Source organism: Miscanthus floridulus, chromosome 6 (genome assembly GCF_019320115.1).
Source record: "Miscanthus floridulus cultivar M001 chromosome 6, ASM1932011v1, whole genome shotgun sequence".
Lineage (NCBI taxonomy): Eukaryota > Viridiplantae > Streptophyta > Magnoliopsida > Poales > Poaceae > Miscanthus > Miscanthus floridulus.
Window position 1 is genome coordinate 125,633,450 of NC_089585.1, and position 21,335 is coordinate 125,654,784.

The 21,335-nt window shown below is 47.7% G+C and overlaps 1 protein-coding gene and 3 pseudogenes across 1 annotated transcript; 1 reads left to right on the forward strand and 3 right to left on the reverse strand.

Moving 5' to 3' along the window:
• Positions 1–318: 318 nt before the first annotated feature.
• LOC136456887 (uncharacterized) lies at positions 319–1,647 on the reverse strand (annotated as a pseudogene).
• A 12-nt stretch (positions 1,648–1,659) lies between these two features.
• Positions 1,660–7,510, reverse strand: LOC136456886 (probable 3-deoxy-D-manno-octulosonic acid transferase, mitochondrial; annotated as a pseudogene).
• A 4,789-nt stretch (positions 7,511–12,299) lies between these two features.
• LOC136459478 (GABA transporter 1-like) lies at positions 12,300–17,673 on the reverse strand. The gene is made up of 6 exons (XM_066459324.1): positions 17,280–17,673; positions 15,202–15,432; positions 13,743–13,840; positions 13,432–13,618; positions 13,203–13,333; positions 12,300–13,068 (listed from the first exon to the last, which is right to left on the reverse strand). Exons 1-6 carry the CDS (start codon positions 17,398–17,400, stop codon positions 12,454–12,456), a joined length of 1,383 nt encoding a protein of 460 aa, XP_066315421.1. The 5' UTR covers positions 17,401–17,673; the 3' UTR covers positions 12,300–12,453.
• A 1,492-nt stretch (positions 17,674–19,165) lies between these two features.
• On the forward strand, positions 19,166–20,172 carry LOC136461184 (uncharacterized; annotated as a pseudogene).
• Positions 20,173–21,335: the final 1,163 nt, after the last annotated feature.

Consider the following 21,335-nt stretch of genomic DNA (forward strand, 5'->3'; position numbering starts at 1 on the left):
ACGTCTGGCAGTCTGGGGCATGGCTGTGGGTGCGTGTCGCGTGTGATTCGTGAGTGAAAGTGGATTCAACCGTTCAAAGATAGTCATTTCGGACAACGTTTTTGTACTCACGACAACACAAACAGCAGCAATGCGGCGCGGCCCTGAATTATCCTGCGGGCTACGGGGTCAGGTACTCTGGTTTGTGATGCTAAAAAGACATAGCCATCAGGGTGAAGAGGACATCAGTGAAAGATTTAAGATTGCGAAGGGCCATATCGTCGATGACGAAATATGTTATCCTTAACATAGCCGCAAAGCGCTAAAGTCAACGGTTGCATGAATCAAATATATTTGCTGCTCCTCCAGCAGCTGTCTGACTGAATCATATATCTATCCAATCAAGATGAAAGATGCAGCTTGATCTCTAGTACCATTTTGAGTTTATTTCCTACTCTCACAAGAATTAATTGACTGCATACCACCACTAATAAACGGTCATCTACGGATGTTGGTCTCTAGGAGTCCCCAGCACCATTTGTGAGTTGTAGCAAACACCGCCGCGTCATGCTAATACCATGGGCCCCAAACCCATCATCATCCACTGACCAACGCTTACCTGCTATTGACGGTTCAAGCACGCCTTCCACATGGCGCTGCCTGCCTCAGCGCTACAATTTCCTTACCCCGAACCGCCTGTCTCTGCTCTGGAAGGATACCAGTGCCTCGAGGTAGTCGGCCTCTCCGAAGTCGGGCCACAGCGTGTCCGTGAAGAAGAGCTCCGCGTACGCCGACTGCCACAGCAGGAAGTTGCTCAGCCGCAGCTCGCCGCTGGTTCTCATGAGCAGGTCGGGGTAATCAGGGAGCTCGTTGGCATGGCTCGTCTCGAGCTCATCGGCGAACAGCGACTCGTCGATGTCCTCCGACTTCAGCAGCTTGTCGTGCACCTTCTGAGCGAGGTTCCGCCATGCTTGCAGCATGTCCCTCCGCCTGCTGTAGCTGATTGCCAGTGTCAGGTCGAGCCGCGAGTTGGTCCGTGTGGCCTCTTCGGCTTCTCTCGCGGTCTTCTGAAGAGAAACCGGCATTTGTGCCGTCAGATGCATTTTTGAGGAATGCATCTGCCGGCAGTAAGTGTGAGGCAGAGGCTATTATCTGACGGCGCAAATGCATACCTCAAAAATTCAGCTACGCTTTCGCGGATCGCTCGCTCAAACTGCCCCATCAAGAATTCCACCTCCACCTGCGAATTGGCAAAGAGAACCGCCAAGCTCGTCGGTGACAAAGAAGGCGACGGCGCGCGGGGGCAGGAAGCATACCTTGGGCCGGCTCCAGTTCTCATGGGAGAAGGCGAAGGCGGTGAGCGCGCGGACGCCCCAGGCGCGGGAGAGCCGCACCACCTCCTCCAGCGCGCGGCGCCTGGCCTCGTGTCCGGCCGCGGACGGCAGCCCGCGCGCGCGTGCCCACCGCGAGCTCCCGTCCATCACCACAGCCACGTGCCGCGGCAGCAACTCCGCTCGCAGCCCGGCGGCTAGGAGCGCAGCTTCGGCGCCGGTGCCGCCGCCGGGGTCGCGCCGGCTCGCGGGCATGCCAATGGCAATAGGAGCGTGCGGCGGGAAGGGGCGAGTAGCTGACTTGTAGCAGCTGGGGAGTTGTGGGAGAACGGCATGGGAGCTCTCGTTTTGGGCCTCCTGGTGGTGTCGGGTTGGGTCTTCTTGGCTCAAACTTCTCCAGCACCACAGCTCAAAAATCACCCGCGGCAGCGCTGCTATGCCTTGCCCAGTGCGGAGTGCGCCGAACGACTTGGAGACCGGAGACTTCAGAATACGAGAATACAATAAACATAATAGATTAAGAACCTACAAAAACAAGCAGCACTCTACCTTCAACGATAGGGAAGAGAGGCAGAGAGCTGCTTCCAAGAAGGCGATGCGTGCGTCAATACCTATTTTTCAAAGACCTCCATCTCCATGCCACCTTTCAAGAAAAAGAAGACATCCCTGCCAGTACTCCACAGCCAAAAAATCAGCCTGATCGGAACAGCTTGCTGCAGCAGCAAGCCTCAGCCGGCACAGCCATTTGAAAAGGGCAGCCGAGCAGGAAGACACGGACAAAATGCCACGCCTTCACTGATCAAAGATATTTAACGCAACGCACGCAAGAAGACACAGACAAAATAGTCTCTCCTTCACGCGCGTAACAGCAAACACAGGATTTGATATAAATTTAGCTATATTTGATATTAATTGACTCCTCATCAAATGCATTCTTTTGGTACACAAAGCGAGTACTTCTTTACCACGTGTGCACTGTTGAACGAGGTGGGGAAGAAGAGCTACCTGGCTAGCACCTCATATCTATTTGCAAATTGCAGTCCAACCTATGTCATACATTCGTTGTGTCCTTTTCTCATTCCCCCCTTTCCTTTCCCCAAAACTGTACTTTGCCAAGATAGAAAAGGATATCAATCTCACATATCACGCCTGAAAAATCATATGCATTTAACAGTTCACATCTAACACTAAAATTGACATGGTCCTTGAAATTCCTGGAGCCTTGAATGTGCAAATTTTACAAAGGAAAAGGCACTCCAAATGATCATCTGCTGACTGGCACTAGGGAATGACAAAATATATCACATCCATGCCACAAGGAAGGATGACAGACATCCCAGAGGATCTTTTTATGGAATATATTAAATTTACGGCAGGAGCAAGGCAAGCAGATGATGTGGACATACGTTCTTTCATGTGAGCTTAGTGTCCTTTAATTTGAGATTCGTGTCCTTTGTCACCAGTCACCAGGTCGCCAGCATGCCACAATCACCGGTGTCAGTCTCCCTGTGCATTTCCACTCCTCCAACAGCCCCTGCAATAAATCAGCAGCTGTTAATGTGCCGTGAAAGCTTATGATCAGATTATCAGGGAAATTTTGGTTTCATGAGCGTACCACGGAGATTACAAGAAGAGGCCTCCACTAAGTCAATTGTTCCACGTATCTGTTTGGAAGTCAATGGCGAACCTGCTGACTAAATTCCATACACAGTTCACAACTCCATCTGACATAATGGAAAATGCATTTTTTGCAGCTCTTTGACGTGCTCCTAGAGTGCTGGCATCACCAAGCAGTTCTTTTAGTGTTTGCAGAAGTTCGAATTCTCCTGACACCTGAATGAAAAAAGAACACTCTGTGAAAGAATTTTCAGGCCCAATTCCCTCTGTTAAACATCAATTTTATCATGCCCAACTAATTTCAGCAAGCAGTAGGAAAAGAGGCAAGTCTAGAACCCAAAAAAAAAATCACTCATCATACGACCGACCTTGACTGATTACTTTTATGGAGGAGCAACTGAGCTAGTGATCAAATTTACTATGCAATGGTGTGCTAGTCACAGAATGGTGTTTTGTTTAGGTAGCAAAATAGCTGAAAAATAATTTTGTGACTTTGTCACCTGCTTGACAGCTAAAGGATTTATTTGCCACATTTCAACCAGCATATGGTAGAAGTGTCCAACATGGGGTCCTGCATGCCAGAGTTCACTTTGTGAACAACAAATATTGTGACTTTTCACAAAGAAATGCCAAACATAAGTATGTCAATACCATTGACTCACCAGTCATAACAGCACAACCAGCTGCAGCAGCCTCAGAAATATTATGGACAGCTAAGCCAGATAGAAACGAACCGCCAATAACTGCAACTGGAGTGACCCTATAAAGCATTCTTAATTCCCCTGTTTTTCATGGTATTTTACGCTGTTAGCTAATACTCCCTCCGTCTTGGAATGATAAGTGTATTTTATACAAGGAAAGGCAATTTTACAAATTTTGACCAACAATTATTCAAAATAGATGCAACTTTAGGACATAAAACTAGCATTGCATCAATAGATTTTGTATTCAAAGTGCCTTTGAGAATTGAGATGATGGTGATTCTTTCGCAAATGACGACATGTTCTAATAAGAGAAATTAAGGGTCAAAATCTATTTTGCATGACTTTTTCTTGATCAAAATATGCCTATTATTTCGGTATGGAGGGAGGAGTTGAAACATGGTATACACAATTTGTGCAGCAATACATCAACTTTCAGAAGGAGATGATCACAAACCTAAAGTATCGACCATGTATACCCTAGTGCTTGAAGCCACCACTTCCCTAGTTGACCTCAGCACAAAATTGACCTTTTGTTTCTTTAGTGACTGCAACAACATACACAAAGATGTGTTCAGATATATTATACTATCATAACGAATAGCATCTCATACCAGAACAAAGTTGGAATCCTAAATTAAAATGCTTAATCTCTTCACGCTGAAGAAATTCAAATTTTAAACAGTGAAGTCAGTCACCAGTAACTTACCTTTGTGTGTTCAATTATTTTGACTTGAGTATCCAACAAGATATGATACTATAAATACTGGTAACAAACAAGTATTAAAGATTTAAAAGGGGTAAGAAATGCACCATTATCATACCAAGGAAATATTCTTGCAGTCCTCAGGATGTCTTGGCACAAGAATTAGTAGTAGAGTGGGATACATCTTGACTAACTCATCATGAACGCGGAGGATGACTGAAAAAATAAAGTAAGAAAATCGAGATGGCTTGTGAAAAACTGAAAACCATTTCCTTCATGTTGAGAACGCGAGAATAATAAGTCAGCAATGTAATTCCTCCATGTCACTCCACATTGAAAATGTAAAAATGATGAATAAACAACTGAGATATAATTTCACAAAAGCTACTCCATTTTTCCTGATCAGAGTATGAACAGAAATACAAAAAATAAGGCAGAATAATGATATGACAGACGATCATTCATAAGAAACTACATGAATATTGGTCAGGGCAAAAAATAAAACTACATGAATGAAACTATGGCAGAGGTGATTCTCTAAAACAAAGACAATTTTAGTATTACGTTATTAAGCTTGAGGATATAGAAGCATCCACTGACACAGTACTCCTGTATATTTTGAACAAATAGTCCATCAGTATGACATACATGTATACAGCATTTAACTACCTTAAGTAAATGTAAGTCAAACTTTCAATCCTGGTGAGTATGTAACAACATTATATATCTGTCATTCAAAGTATTTTTCTTGGTATAATATTCTAACGGCATTTTCAGCAATTAATTGAAGGGCGGGCCTGGTGCAAGCGGTAAAGTCTTACCACCTGTGACCGGAAGGTCCCGGGTTCGAGTCGCGGTCTCCTCGCATTGCACAGGCGAGGGTAAGGCTTGCCACTGACACCCTTCCCCAGACCCCGCACAGAGCGGGAGCTCTCTGCACTGGGTACGCCCATTTTCAGCAATTAATTGTTGCAGGAGGTGGAAATCGAAGTTGTTCTAGGATAACTCGAAGAAGTCAACAAAGTTAGGGATAGGAGTAACCATTATTATGAAAATGTGAAATGCTAGCAGTTTTTTGTACAGCTTACTGGAAGTGAAGTGATATAATACATTGTATTAGTCCAGGAATCAGCAAAAGGTTCAGCTCCTGAGTTCTTACCTTCTTCTTCACCTCTGTGAATAGAAGCAGACATCCAGAGGGGCCTATTGCTAAACTGCTGTTGCAGATCTTTTATTTCATTGACCTGATTCTCCCCGGCATTAACATCTCCGACAGCTATGTGAATTACATGAATCCTCTAATAAATCATTTGACTTGTAAACCTGGTTATCTTTCAAGCTCCCAAGACAACCTTTGAAACTAAATCACTTATAGGATCACTTAAAATCTATTCTCAGGAAGGACTAGACAAAACTTGAGTATACCATATTTTAAATCTCCAGCAAAATGTATGATCCCTGGTGGTGTATGTAGCAGCTGAAAACGAACAGCCTGAATAGTACTCTGCAACGATAAGAAATGAATGATGGCAGCAGTAATAGATGTACATAAAAATAAGGTCAGCATTACCATGGGTACTTACCAATGGGACAACAAGTGATAGTTTAGAGAGCATCAGAGCAATTAATGGGGACCCTAGAGGCATCGACCAGTGGTTGAAAGATATCAATGATATGCGAGCATTTAAAAGAGCCACTGCAATCTGCAGATAAGTAGGCAATTCATAACAAATAAGTAACTACAGCTTACAGCATGAATGTGTGATGCAGAAACTACGAATAGTACAGACAAAAGTTCTGCTCTTGCAGTATGAAAAACTAAAGAGAAGGATGAACACTAGGAACTAGAAAATAAGCATTATCATGAACAGTGATCTCATGCTCCAGAATTATGAGAAAGCCACTTACCCCTTTTGCTGCTGCAGACGTAATGAGGTTTGGCCAGAGTTCACTTTCCAGAAGAAGTATCAAACTTGGCTTCCAGTATACAATAAAACTGTCTATTGCATTAGGATAGTCAAGAGGAGCAAACTACACGCATAAAAAAATGAGGTTGGAAGGGAGAAATAAACAAAGCATGCAAAAATTGCGCATGAAGCTGCTTCCAATGTACATTTCCGAAATACTTAAGGCAGCCCGTCCCAGCATCTGAACATACTACACTTTCCCTCCCAATTTGTACTCAAAGTTTACTATTACAACCTAATAGCTGCAGTTAGGTAAATACCCTGTAACCTTCTTAGGGCAATAATCCTGTGAAATTTAAGTGATAGTGCAACTGTACTGTATCAATGTATGGTTATCTCATTAAACAGAAGTACTCGAGCATGAAGAAGCATCAACAGATGACCAAAGCCAGACCAATTCGAATTATCAAATAGTAGTTACGAAGAAAACACACTGTTCATCCTCACTAAATCCAGCACAGCCACAAGGGTCTGAAGCTACGCGAGCAATCTGCAGACGCACCTGATATATGACACCATCAGGAAGTAGATCCTTGATAACTTCGCTGCATACAAGCCAAATAGCAGTATTTAGGGGACGACAACGCAATATACGGATTTTGAAAATGGCACACGCGGTTGAGAACGGGAGCTTACAACGAGGAGAGAGTGATGGTGGTGACTGGTGAGTAGCACGGGGAGGCCGGGATGGAGGCGGACGCAGTGGCGGACAACGGGGAGCGCGGCCATTCCCTCCCCGAGGGATACGGCATGAAACCACACGAGCGGAGAGCCCGGCCGAGGCCGCGCCGCAGACGGCCGGCCTAGCCGCTCCGGCCACCGCGTCGGGTGCTCCAGCCCTTGCAGTCGCCGCCACAATAGCACCGCCGGCGCCGCCGCGCGGCTCGCTGCCCTGTACAGCTCGTATAACGCCCATCCCCCGCGCGACGCCGGCGACGCCGCGCGGGCCGGCAGCATCGAGAGTTCGAGTAGCCCCGTTTGGCAGGGCTCGGCGGCCAGGCTCGCCCACACTCTCGTTGCCGCCGGCAGAAGCACCTGTCGGCCGCTCTGGGGCCGATAGCCTCCGCCTCCATCTATGAGAGAGAGGAAAAGAGAAGAGAGAAAAACAGCTCCGATAAACAGTACCAGGTGTCGGCCGCTCAGGGGCCGACAGTCCGGAGTCGGAGCCGTCGGAGCCCGACCAAACGAGGCTTAGCGTTGTTTTGGCGGCGGAGATGACGGAGGCCACTTTCGGGGACATATAACTTTTTTTCCTATCATTTTCATATAGACACCTACACATTTACCATCATAAATAGTAATACTTCTATTTTTTTTACCATTTTTACTGTGGTGGCATGCCACACAGACAACTAGCTTGGCAGAGCCTCTCCTCCCACTGCTTCTTCTCTCTCCCTTCACTCGCTGACATGTGGGCCCCACCAGTCAGGTCGGAGAAGGGCGAGCATGCATGCGGGAGGGGGACCATGTTCCTGTGGGCGCTCTTCCTGGTGGCCATGACGGCCACATACCTGAGCGTTAACTCCTTCGTCGCCACCTCCTCCCGCTACTTTGCCGCATCCTGGGGCGAGCTGCAGTGGGAGTGCTAGATCCGGGAGTCGATGTCGCCGCGGCGGCCTCCCGGGTCCGCAAAGGGCGCCGCCGGCATCGTGGGGGGCGTCCTCCTCCTTCGTCTATGGACTCAACGACCGTGTCCCCCCACGCTCACGCACCACGGCGAGGCTCCGACTCCGGCTCTGGCTCCGGCCACGGCTGTGTCCGCCCCGCGCCCAGTGGTCGGCCTCCTCCGTGGCCCCCACCATCGTTGCCCTGGCGCCCCAGGCCCGCGCGCCCCCAGGCCGACCCCGCGCGTGGACGTGCCCTGCTTCGGGCGGCCCTGCGAGGAGACTGCGCCCACAAGCAGCTTGGGCACGGGTGCAGTCGCCGTCAGAGAGATTAGGGAGCGGGAGCGGGTCAGCGTCGGGGCATGTCCACGGCGCGAGGGCCTGCGCAGAGGCGGCGGCGAGCGCGTCGGGGCATGTCCACCTAACTATTGGGGCCCACATGTCAGCGAGTGGAGGGAGAGAGAAGCAGCAGCGGGAGGAAAGGCGCTACCACGTTGGCTGACTACGTGGCATGCCACATCAGCAAAAATGATAAAAAAAATTAAGAAATTTACTGTTTACGATGACAAATATGTAAGTATATAAAACTGGCAAACAAAGAAGTGTCGTCCGTAATACGATAAAAAGTTAAATATCCCCCACTTCTGAACAGACAGACCGAACAAGAGAAGGCGTAAAGAGAACAATACGCGTACTCAAGGACGGGAGACTATACAGTAGTAAAATACTGGTACTCATCCGTATCAATGACTGACTATTGGGCCCGAGCGGCCAGTGGATGTACGATGGGTGCTTAAAAGCAACCTCTGCGATTGGTTGTTCGCATCCTCTTCTAAATCTAGTCTTATTTAGTCATTTTTACTCAAACACTATAACTAAAATAGACTAAAAAGTACATTAGCCAACTAGTCACCTAAGTGTTGCTAAGTTAGACTAAAATCCACCTTTTAGTCAGGCTGTCTCATCTTTTAGTCACTTTGAATTCAAACACCTTGACTGAACTAAAAGACCTCTTTTAGTATTTTTTACTCCACCAAACTAAATAGGAGGTGACTAAAATTTAAGAGCTTATTTACAGACTAAGAGTTGTGAACCAAACTCGCCCTAAGAACTGATATGCTCACCCCTTCATCTGAATAGGTAACCTTACCCCACACTATTTTTCACGTTCCTGTGAAAGGGCCGACGCCGAGCCCATCTCCTTTCTCACCGTCACATTTCACCCCATCTCTCTCACCAATCTTTCCCTTCATCCTCTTACTCCTTAGACGAGCGGCGGGGAGAGTTGCTGACATCGCGAGCGATATGGAGTGGTCGGCGAGGAGGCGGCTGAACTCGGCCTCGAGGACATCGAGGACGGCGTCCAGGAGCCCACTGTCGAGGTCGCGGCAAGGCCCACGGCGTGGTCGGTATGGGGCCCGGCGGCGGCGAGCTCGGCTCACGGCGTGCGGATCGGGAGCGCCGCCTGGATCTCCTCGAGATGGGACTCCATGCGGGCCAGCACGTGGCCCAGCGAGCAGGACTCGTCCACGCCGGCACGGATCGTGTGCCGCACCGCCGTGAGCGCTGCCGTGATCCATCCCGCCGCTCAACAGGGACTTTCTCCTCGTCACCACCAGTCACGGACACGATGGGAGCAAAAACTGCAGAGATGAGCAGGAGAGCAAATGGGAAAGAGGGACGTGAGCACATGGTGACCCCTCAAGCCCCGCCTGCATCGGGTGTTGCAGAGCGGATGCAGGAAACACGCCGCGGACTGCACAACGCGTGCACTGCTGGTTTGCATAGCTGGATACGCCAATTTCTAGCGAATAGTGGGATACAATTTCTGGGTCCTTTGAGGATAGTGCTGTGCTGCTCGTCAGCGACAACGTGTGTGACAAGTGACATGACTATATGAGACACCTATTCTCCGTTATCCTATTCTTTGGCACAACTTCAGCGGTATCTTTTAGCGAATAAACTATGTTTTCTTTTCACGACAAATCAACATAAGCATCGATATAAGCTAAATTTCAGCGAAATGAACTGGTCCTTCCATCGGTGGGTGATTTGAGCCTTAGAATCGTAATTCTCGCTAGAATCTAACTTCAATTCCATCTAATTGAATTGAAGGGATGTAATCAGATCGATGTTGTCCTCGTCGCTTGTGCTCCATCCGTCCCAAACCATGTCACTGTAGGATACGTGATAGTCAAACTTTCTTAGGTTGACTAGTTTCGTAGAAATGATAATGATACGGTGAGGGCGTTCGTCCGCCCGAACGCGCTCTCCTAAGCCTATGGGACCAGCCCGGCCTGCTCCTCCTCACAGTCCATTAAAAAATAAAAAAACGGACGCATTTCTCTTCATCCATGTCTTGTTGCGCAGTTCCTTCTCGTCTCCGTAGCCACGATGCCCGCACCGACAGCTGAGTCGGCACTCCCAGCGGCCTTCCTTTGCATCTCATCCCCACTCCTCTCCACGCCGCTCCCCGGCGCCACACTCTCCGCCTCCACCGCGCCCTCCTCCATCCTTCATCTCCACCGCATCTGAGCGCCGATGTCCGCTAGGGATGAAAACAAAAATGATAATTTCCGATTTTTGGATATCGTTTTCGAGTTTTTTTTCGATTTGCGGGCCTAAAGAAAATGGTAGTGGTAAACAACAAAACAAAAATAATAACGATAAAAATAACCGGAAACAAAAACGAAAACAATTTTGCCTTATTCCGACCGTTTTCGAAGATTGCCATATTTAGCTAGTAATTTACCGTCGGTATTTACCGATTTAAAGGACTTGAATCCTACAGACTATATAATGCATATACTTTAGGTCCAATTGTCCTACGTCTAAGCATCCCATTTGCACATACAGGCACACATAAGACAAATTATTTTTTTTGGAAAGGAACTATACAGAAGTATTTCATCCGTATAAGAGCAAGAAGGCAATCAACCAATCACATACCGCATCCGTGGCTCTAGCCAGTGACCATGAACACGAGTGGACTCTGGGGTTTAGCTTGTTTGAGATCTGAGATGGTGTGAACCATGGTTTTAGCTTGTGGTCTTGTCAATTGTGACTTTATTTATTATTGTCATGTGAAATAGGTCGAGTTATATGGCTCTTCTCATGTTCTACGTTTTGGCGTGTTTATCATTTTTGAGGATATCTTTCTCATGGGCTCCGATCGTTATCGATGTATTTTCTGATCGACTACTATCGTTTTTGAAATTATCGGAATATCGGTGCCGTATTCGTTTCCGACAATATCGTATCGATTTTGGTTTCGAGAAAAAAATATATGAAAATGAAAGTGATTTGACCTCCTATTTATCGTCTTCATCCCTAACGGCCGCCTTCCTCCGTCTCCACCGAGCTCACCGACCGCCTCACAAGAGGGGGGTCGTCGCTGGACGGGCCCAAGCCTGGCGTAGGCGCAGCTGGCCATTGCTAGGTCGCGCCACCATCCTCGGCCGTTGGCTGGCCAGAACCGACCGTTCCCCGCTCTGCTCTGCGTCGTCCGGAAGAAGAATGGTGAAAACACGTGTTTCAAGTGTTTCAGATGTTCCATAGATATGTTGCAAGTATTTCGTACGGATGTTGTAAAGTAGATCGTGATGTTTTCATATGTTGCAATGGTTGTACACCTATGTTGCAAGCTTCCATTTTTAATGTTTCATCTATTTTTCAGACGCATGGTGTAAGTGTGGTTATCTGAATATTGCATATATTTCCAAACATATGTTACAAAGTGTTTTATCTAGATGTTGCGTATATTTGCAATGATTTTCAAGTGTTTTTATGTGTTTTTGCAAGTGTTTCGGGCGCATGTTTCAAGTGTTTTATCTGCCTTTAGACGTTTCAAACGCTGCATACGGATGTTTTAAAAGTATATCGGTGTTGCACATGTTGCAATGGGATCCACCTTCCACAGCCACCAGCTGCAGCTGCTGGGGCGTCATCGAGCGAGCACAGACGGCGGAGGGAGCACGAGCGGCCCCGCACGCGGGCGATGTCCGGGCGGCGTGGGCCCGTGTGGGCGCGTGAAACGCGGGCGTGGCGGGGGGGGGGGGGGGGGGGGGGGGGGGGGGCGTGCTGCCGCGGGTACGGAGTGCGTGCACATGCAGGAAACGAAGTGAAGCCACGGGCGTCCGAACGCACGCGTCCGTCTAAACGTCCGGGCTCTAGCACTGCCGTTGCAAAAAATATTAATAACATTTAAATCTCCAAGCAAGTCTATGATAAAAATATATTCAACGGAGTGAGAATGACATTTAGGACGAAGTGAGAATATATATTTATCTAATAAAACTAATTATGTATTATAAATATTAATATTTTTATATGTTTGGTTAGAGTTAAGAATGACACTTGTTTTGAGAGTTGTGCGTATGACTTGTACTCATCGATAATCGACCATACCCAGACTAATTCTTGGCTTACTTGCGAGCTTCCTTAGGAAAACACATTTTTTGCGTGTTTATACCCTCGTAGATACACCACTACAAAACGCTCACGACAAAACATCTAGGGCGTTTGCAGCTGCGTCAGTTTGGGGTCTCCTCACACGTTGGCGAAAAGCTTGTAAGTTTTGGCGTCCAAGGCAATCTGCCGCACCGCCGCGACGGACGCGATCACGGCGAGCCCCGAGAAGACGACGGCGATCGTCGTGTTGAGCCAGAACACGACCCCCTTCTTGGACGGCTTGAAGGTGACGTTGTAGAACAGTGCCGGCACGGCGAAGTCGAGCGGCAGGAAGCCGAAGGCGCCGATTAGCGAGTTCATGTCCCCGAAGAAGGGCAGCATGGCCGCGACGGTGGTGGCCAGCGCGACGGCCACCGTGCGCGACACGAGCCGCGGCACCACGTTCCACGCCGCGTACTGCCCTTGCTTGGCGTCCGAGAAGAGGCCCTCCAGGACCTCGTTGGTGGGCTGCAGGTACACCACGCCCACCGCCGAGAGCTGCAGCAGCGTGAAGAGCTGGGTGACGAGGAGGAGCCCCTTGGGGATCACGGCCGCGCCGTCCACCATGAAGTTGCTCAGCAGGATGCCCTGCGCCTGGTTGCCGACCGCCCAGTACCCCGAGATGGCCACGCTGAAGAAGGTCGTCACCACCACCGCGTAGCACAGGCACAGCCCCCGGAACATCTTCCCCGTCACCGGCGCCGCCACCGTTGCCTGAGGCGCACATGTTACATGGCAAAGTCGATGGTTACAGGAATATGTTACGACTGCGACCATCATTGTCCACAGCTAATGACTACTACTAGTAGATTATTTGATTCAGAGCTAGCTCCGGATGACCAGGGCACCTGTATCTCAGGGATGATGCCGTTGCCATACGTGGTGGCGATGATGGCGATGGCGTTGAAGACGCCGAACACACGGTTCTGGGCGTCACCTGAGATGGAGTAGTCCTTGGGCAGCGCCTTATCGGAGTTTCCTGTCATGTGCATCGTCGTACCGATCGATTACTACTGGTCACTGGATTTTTCCCCCTTTGAGCTGCTGAAGTGCTGGTCCAGGAGCTACTATCAGTACCTAGGTATATGGAGCCGGCGACGGCGCAGAAGCTGTAGGCGAGGCAGAGCAGCAGGGAGATGAGGTTGACGTGCCGGAGCGAGTGGAAGGACGGCAGCTGCGCCAGGATCATCATGAAGACGCCGAAGATGGCCACGAACACGTACAGCTTGATCGTGCCGCCGGGGTTGGCCAGCAGGTAGATTGCCTGAAAGTGAAGTAGGAATACACATTCATGCTCAGGCACGTCAAAGAAAAAGAGTAGGAACGCATGTGATGGATCATGCTCGATCCATCTCTCTGCCATAACTGGCAGTGGGTAGCATCGGTACCTTCAAGCTCTGTCCGGCCAGGAGAGTGCACCCGATGACTGCTCCGAAACACACCAGGAACTGGATCGGTCCAATGTAGTATTTTCCCCATCCAGGACCTTTAGCATAACAAAGTTTATCACATGTCAGTGAACGGGTTAGCCGAAAATCTTACATGTGTCATGTGTGATTTTTTTGGCAACTGATGATATTTTTTCCAACACGTATATTTGACACTGACTAGTCGTCCTATCTTAGCATCTGGTAGCGCGTGATGTCATATATAGGTGCTTCCAGGTTTGAGAAACTTGCATGGCAGTGAATAGTGATGGGAAGTCTCGGTCAAGCCAGTGCTGGACTGCTGGTTTTCGTTGCAAATCTCCAACGACTTCAGATCTGGCCCGTTCGGCTTACTCTATATCCGGCTTGTTCGACTTCTTTTTTCAGCCGAAACAGTATATTTCTTTCACAATATTTCAGCCAGAACAGTATTTTTCAGCCAATTTAGCTAAGATTCATCGAGCCCAACGGGGCCGAACTCTGAAGTTGTACATTCCCTAGGACCCCGGACAAAACTGTCAGCGTTGGGCCTTGGCCTATTACTGTTTTCAGAGGAACTGCGCTGGGCCAGCGCACATAACGTGCCCTGTTTTGTGGAAACAGTCGAGTTTTCTCTGATGGCCACGTCCTGGCGTCTATCTACTGCTACTCTACTAGTAGTCGTACTAATCGACATGAGCAATGAGCACTAGTAACTCGCAGATGACCTTCTATTCTGGCTTGGCCGCATCGAGGTATAACGAGGTTCATCAATTATTTGAAGCCGCTGTGCCGACATGAGACTGCCGCCTCTACCTTGACCGATCTGCTGTCCTAGTCGTTAACCACGTGCTTTGAAGTTTCAAGTCTGAAACCCCCCCTAAAACAACGGCTAACAACGTGTGTGGCTGGACAAACTGGCATCACGGGGGGGCTAAGTTCAAAGCAGGACGATTGGTAAGAAACTGAATTAGAGATGCAGTAGGCGTATTAATGCTGCCAACAAAGTGCCTAGTATAAGAAAGTCTACTCTGCATGCATGATTGCAATGGGCTATGGGCAGCACAAAGGGGCAGATAAGCTCGTGATTCAGTGGATGCGCCAATTGGTGTTTTCAAAATGCTCAGTTGTGCAATTTTGCTACTCTTTGATACGTCCGTCCTTCCGTCGGATGCACCCTTATTAGCACAAATATCTACGCTAATTGGCATCTTGGACCCTTTAATTAATTCAGGCTGCCAATGGACGCGACGAGAATGATAGTGTATGGTTAGTCCAACGCAGTCGTCATCATCATACATTATTTGCCCCAGCTGCGGTTACCATTCAACGAAAAGCTCTCTTTGAGAGGTTTCAGCTCTCTACTACAATGCCGCTGCGACTCGCGAGGAGTAGGAACCGGTAAAGCGAAAAGAACTTACTTTTGGCAGAGTTAACTGACCTAGTATGTCCGTGGCCATGTCCCTGAAGCGGAGCTGTCGGCGGCCCTGCGCCGCGTGGTGCTCCAGGACGAGGGAGATGAGGTTGTAGGAGTAGAAGGTGACGGCCGCGCCGATGACGAGGCAGATGATCCCCGCCGTCCACCCCAGCGCCGCGAACGCGAACGGCAGGCTCAGCAGCGCCGGGGCCACGATCGACGTCGTCAGGTGGTACCCGCAGTGCAGCCACGAACCTGCATGCGGCATGTATAAAGCTCAATATTTACCACCCCAAATAAACCTTCAAATTGAACATCATCCAAATTCAAAAGTCTTCATTGATGAAACAAGTACGCATAGAGAGTTTGGATGTGCTTCCCTCAAGTACGTGCATGTGTGCTATACTGCTATCCACGTGTATACACGTGCACCATATATAAACCATATAAATATACATCATCTTTGAACCGATACATTCGCCAAGTTTTCAGATGTGCACGTCACGGCTTATCAGGTCCCTTCAAGATTCAGAAAAGCAGAAGATACCGAAGCGGCGATGTGCCTCGTCCAGTGGTCAAAAGATGCGACTTTTGGAGTAAGGGAAACTTGCTTCGTCAAGTCTCAACTGTATACCGTATCGTCGGCAAGCAACTCCAACCTGTACTATATCTGCACTTGATTCGTTCTTAATTTTCTTATGTGATGAAGTGCAGCGAACATGATTAAGCGGAGCCTGACCCATAACCAAGCACTTGGCCAACCTCCCGGCTTATTTCTGCCACAATTGTTGCTCCTCGAGTGTGTATGCAACATGGGCGCATGATGCTTGTAAGTCAACGAGGTGATGATGGCCCGAACTGCACGGACCAAGTTTCCAAATAAAATAAGATCAAATGGTCGGATCCGTCAAATAAAACCCACATATTTGACTAAATCAACTGAATTTTGTTAGAGATGTTTTACTTAAATGGATGAGCGCTGTTGTGTTAGTTGGTCCTGTTTCAACTGCAATGACAATAAATACAAATATGCGCTATTCCCTGGAGCATCAAATTTCGTCGCTCGTCGTGGTTTAGTAGTTGTGTGAGAGCATGGCTAATAATATATGTTGGCTGTAAGGATCTTTACGGCCTTCTCTCAGCTTATTCATATAGGAGTTAGGTCTTCATTATTAATACATGATCCACATGTCTCTCTTACAAAGTTTATCGATTCTTATGTCTAAACTGACTGTAAACTTACGACCCGCTTCTCTTCTCTCCTCTTTCTTTTACCTTAGCATTACAGCTTGCAATTATACTTCTCTTATGGGGACAGATAGTATGGCACGCACATGTTGGAGACTGGAGCGTTCATCGCTGAGGCATCGGCGGCAGGGATCGGAGAGACACCGCAAGTACACCCTGTTTTGTCTCTTCTTTCTCGGTTGCAAAACACCATGAGGGGGATGGACAGAGCCAGGGAAGTGATAAAAGCAAGAGACGAGCCACTACCGTAAAGTGAAACTGTGAAAGGAAAAACTTGGATGACCACGTGATTGGCAGGAGCATTGAAACATGCATTCACTCTCCGAGATCTTTTGATCAAGAGATGGTCTGTGGTCAGAGGAGGAACAGTGGCATCAGCTGGCCAGGTCATTCTCCAAGCACCATTCAATCAATGAAGTTTCCTATGCTTCTCTCTCTTTTTTTTTAAAGGAAAAATGTTGAGTCATCGTCTTCTCGATCTCTCGTCTGCCAACAGCACTTATTGATGATAGCTGGGGGTATGCAACCGTACCGTGAATTCACTACTGGCTGTGGCTAGTCCTTAGTAATTAGGACTGCAATCATCTCCAGGTGAATCAAGCAGAATCGCTAAGGTCGTGTTTACTGTTTAGAAACAACCACCAGTTATTCTGCTTGTTATTACTTGCAACAAGGGGAGAGAGAGAAACAAAAACCCAGCGGTCTCACCGTGAAGCTTGCTGATGCTCAAGAAACACAAAGATGCATGCATGGTTGCAGGTTGGTAAGCAGCACACATGCATGCGCTTGGCGTGCAGCACGGAAAATATGCCGAGAACGGAAGAAGCGCCGCGGTAATTAATTAATTAAATCACCTTTGGACTGGAGCACGAAGAGCGCGCCGGCGTCGAGCTTCTGGCCGACGGTGTCGTCGCCGGCCTCCATCTTCTTCGCCTCCTCATCCTCCCGGGTCGCAGCCACAGCTCCCATCCCCATGTCGTCGTCGCCCCTACCGCTGGAGCCTGGAACGAAGGGTGCCTAGCTAGCGTAGCTAGTTTTTGCCGAGCTGCGAGCTGCACGTTGGAGCTGGGCTGGCTGAGACGACCCCCGGCTGCTGTGTGTGCTGTATCGTCAAGCTGGGTTTGCGCATCGCAGTCGCAGAGCTCGCGAGAGCTAGGCAGCTAGCTATATGGGAACGGGAGCTGGGAGCTGGGAGCTGGGGGCTGGGGCGAACTGTATCGAGCGCGGACGAAAGGGCAGGCAGCTCCGTGCCGCAATCTTTGTTTTGGGGTGTGACTGGCTAAACGGCAGCGACGATAAAAAATGGTGACAACAACTAATAGGACAATATGGCGATCGAACTGATGGCGTCGACTGGAGTCTACGACAAACGGTGTCCTTTTTTTTTTTTGAGTGAACGAAAAACGGTGTTCATTTCGGTATGGTACAAAAACTAAGCCTACTGCACAACGTCTCTGCTCTGTTTGGTTCAAGTACTTTTCAGTTTAATGGACGCTTGTGTTGCTCGCATCAACGTTGATGGACATGGACCAACCGAGACATATATGGCGCATCTTGTGGCTCCGGGCTCGGGGCTCCCCTGCTGTATTGCACCAGATCAAATCTCTGCTCTATCCATGGGTTGTAGTGTATGTTGGATATAATATGGACTTTGGCCATATAATATTTAATAAATCAAATAAAACTCTATGGTACGTAACATTAAGTGTTGTGTGACCTAATACCATACGGGATTTTGACTTAACGCTGACTCAGCTTATATGGTTGAAAATTATTCATCTAAATTGAGAAGCTGAGAAAAGGATAAAGACGTGCCACACACGCGCGCCGCCGGCCGGGCCGTGGCTGAGGCGGGCGGCGAGCGCGTGGGCACTGGCCGAGGCAGGCGGGCGGCGGGCGGGCATGGCCAGTCTTTTGCCACTTAAATCCACATTATCACAGGAGTTTCACTCTTTGATGGTGAAGGCGAATAGACTGCGTCAGTTACCGTCTCTTGGGATTCTCCGCTGCCTTCATCTCCTTCTCCGGTCACAGCCATATATCCGTCAGTTCAGCCCCTGTCTTCGCAACCATTCCCGAGAGAATCCACATCTCCGCAGCCCTCTGTCTTCCCCGTTCCGTTCCTCTGCGCGCACGGAGTAGCGGGAGAGCAGGTGCCTCCGGAACCCTCGTTCGCCTGAGAACCCTACACGGGGTGAGCGGCGATTAGGTTTTTGGGGAGCGATCCGCGACTACTCGTCCACGTACATCTTCTTCCCGGTGGTTGCCTGTGGAACGTCAAGGCGTCTTCTTCCTGGTGATTCGTTCGTGGGACTGCACTGCGAACATCTTCCTGCATTGACTGTGGTCCGCGACTTTGAACAACGCACTATATCGACTAGTGTGAATGGAGCCTCCGATGCCCTCGGCATGGGACCCTCCGCCGGGTACAGTCTAATTTCTGTACTTTGTGTTTTTACTGTATTCACCAGTATATCATTTCTGCATGCTGTAGTGTTCATAAGAAATATACACATGCACATATACGTTGTCACAAACCTGCTGATGTTATTTTTCTAGATTAAACTGATTATGAAATTGCCTAAATTTCTAACAATCCAAAAACCTAATGTTAGGCAATTTTCTATCAGTGGTTTTACTATTGCTTTGAAGCCAAATAATTTTGATAGCAAGAATTTTATGATATAGCGTGCCAAGATGATATTGTGGTTGACTGCGATGAATTGCTATCACGCCGTACATGGGAAGCCTGAACAGTTTACTCCTGAGGAGGAGCGAAAGTTCTTGGCTGCCGATAACCTGTTTTGAGACGCCGTGATTAGTGCACTTCATCCCAAGTATAAGAAAAACTACATATCTTACACATCAGGCAAAGAGTTATGGGATGCTCTTGAGGCAAAGTTTGGGGTTTCTGATACTGGCAGTGAGCTATACCTTATGGAGCAGTTGTATGACTATAAAATGGTTGAAAACTGTTCTGTGGTAGAACAGGCTCATGAGATACATGCGCTAGCGAAGGAACTAGAACATTTCTCATGTTTGTTGCCCGGCAGGTTTGTGGCCGGTGGTATAATCGCTAAGCTGCCACCTTCTTGGAGGGATTTTGCTACTTCTCTAAAACACAAGAGACAAGAGTTTAGCGTGGCTGAGCTTATTGGATCTCTTGATGTTGAGCAGAGGGCGAGAGAAAAAGACAACCGTGGAAAAGGAGTTGAGTTTTCCGCAGCCAATATGGTACAGAAGAAAAACTCATTTGCATCTCGTAATAAAAAGAAGAAAAACATATAAGAGAACAACAATGCAAAGCCTAAGCAGACTGCACAGTTTAAGAAGAAAAACGACAAGAAAGGTGGAGGATGCTTTGTTTGCGGGAGTGATGAGCATTGGGCAAGTGCGTGCTCAGACCGCAAATATAAGGAAGAAAAGAAATCAGCAAACATGGTAATTAGCGAGACTGGAGGAGGAACATCTGGGTATGGTAATTCTTTACCTTTTGTTCTTTCAGTTTGTCTTTCACCATAGTGGTGGATAGACAGCGGTGCTAATATTCATGTGTGTGCTGATGTTTCTTTATTTATTTCCTATCAGGCTAGCAGGAGTGAAGCCTTGCTGATGGGAAACGGCTCGCATGCGCGTGTTCTTGGTACTGATACGGTCGTTCTGAAGTTTACTTCGGGAAAGACGTTGCTATTTAAGAACGTGCAGCATGTCCCCTCCATCAAGAAAAATCTTGATAGCGCTTCTTAGATGTGTCGCGATGGCTTTAAAATTGTACTTGAGTCCAATAAATATGTTGTGTCGAGACATGGAACTTTTGTTGGAAAAGGTTATGATTGTGGAGGCTTGTTCCGCTTATCTTTGCTTGATGATGTGTGTAATAAAGTGGTGAACAATGTTAATGTTTTGGATGAGTCGAATATATGGCATTCACGATTTTGTCACATTAATTTTGGCTGTCTCACGCGGCTTGCAAATCTAAATTTAATCTCAAAATTTAACTTAGTCAAAGATTCTAAGTGCTAGGTGTGTGTGCAATCGAAACAACCGCGTAAGCCTCACAAGGCTGCTGAGGCGAGGAACTTGACACTATTAGAACTCGTTCATTCTGATTTATGCGAAATGAATGGTGAATTGACTAAAGGCGGTAGACGATACTTCATGATATTTATAGACGATTGCACTAGATTTTGCTACGTGTATTTATTAAAAACAAAAGATGAAGCGTTGCATTATTTTAAAGTCTATAAAGCTGAGGTAGAAAATCAACTTGAGAAGAAAATCAAGCGTTTGCGGTCCGATCGCGGAGGAGAATATTTCTCAAATGAAATTTCTGAGTTTTGCGCGGTGCATGGAATTATTCATGAGAGTACGCCACCATACTTACCACAGTCCAATGGGATTGTAGAGAGAAAGAACCGCATTCTAACTGATTTGGTTAATACCATATTGGAGACTACGGGACTATCTAAGGAATGGTGGGGTGAGGCTATATTGACAGCGTGTCATGTCCAAAATAGAGTGCCCACAAAGAACAAAGAAATTACAACATTCGAGAAATGGGAGAAGAAGAGATTAAATCTCTCTTATCTGCGAACTTAGGGTTGTTTGGCAAAGGTGAATGTGTCAATAAACAAAAAACGAAAGCTTAGACCAAAGACTATTGATGGTGTCTTTCTTGGTTATGCCATTCACAACGTGGGTTATATATTTTTAATTATAAACTCTAGTGTTTCTGAGATGGCTGTTGATACAATCATAGAATCTAGAGACGCTATATTTTTTGAGAATGAGTTTCCCATAAAAAATGCACCTAGCACAACTGGTCATGAATTTATAATTCCCCATGAGCATGAAAATTTTATTCCGATAGAACAAATTGAGGAACCCTATGTGCAAAATCCTAAGGAGAA

Coding starts and splice junctions, on each gene's coding strand:
- LOC136459478 (XM_066459324.1), bottom strand. CDS start 17,400: ATGGGGATGGGAGCTGTGGCTGCGACCCGGGAGGATGAGGAGGCGAAG. Junction 13,841..15,201: donor CATGGCCACGGACATACTAG/GTCAGTTAACTC, acceptor GTTATGCTAAAG/GTCCTGGATGGGGAAAATAC. Junction 13,619..13,742: donor TGGCCGGACAGAGCTTGAAG/GTACCGATGCTA, acceptor CTTCACTTTCAG/GCAATCTACCTGCTGGCCAA.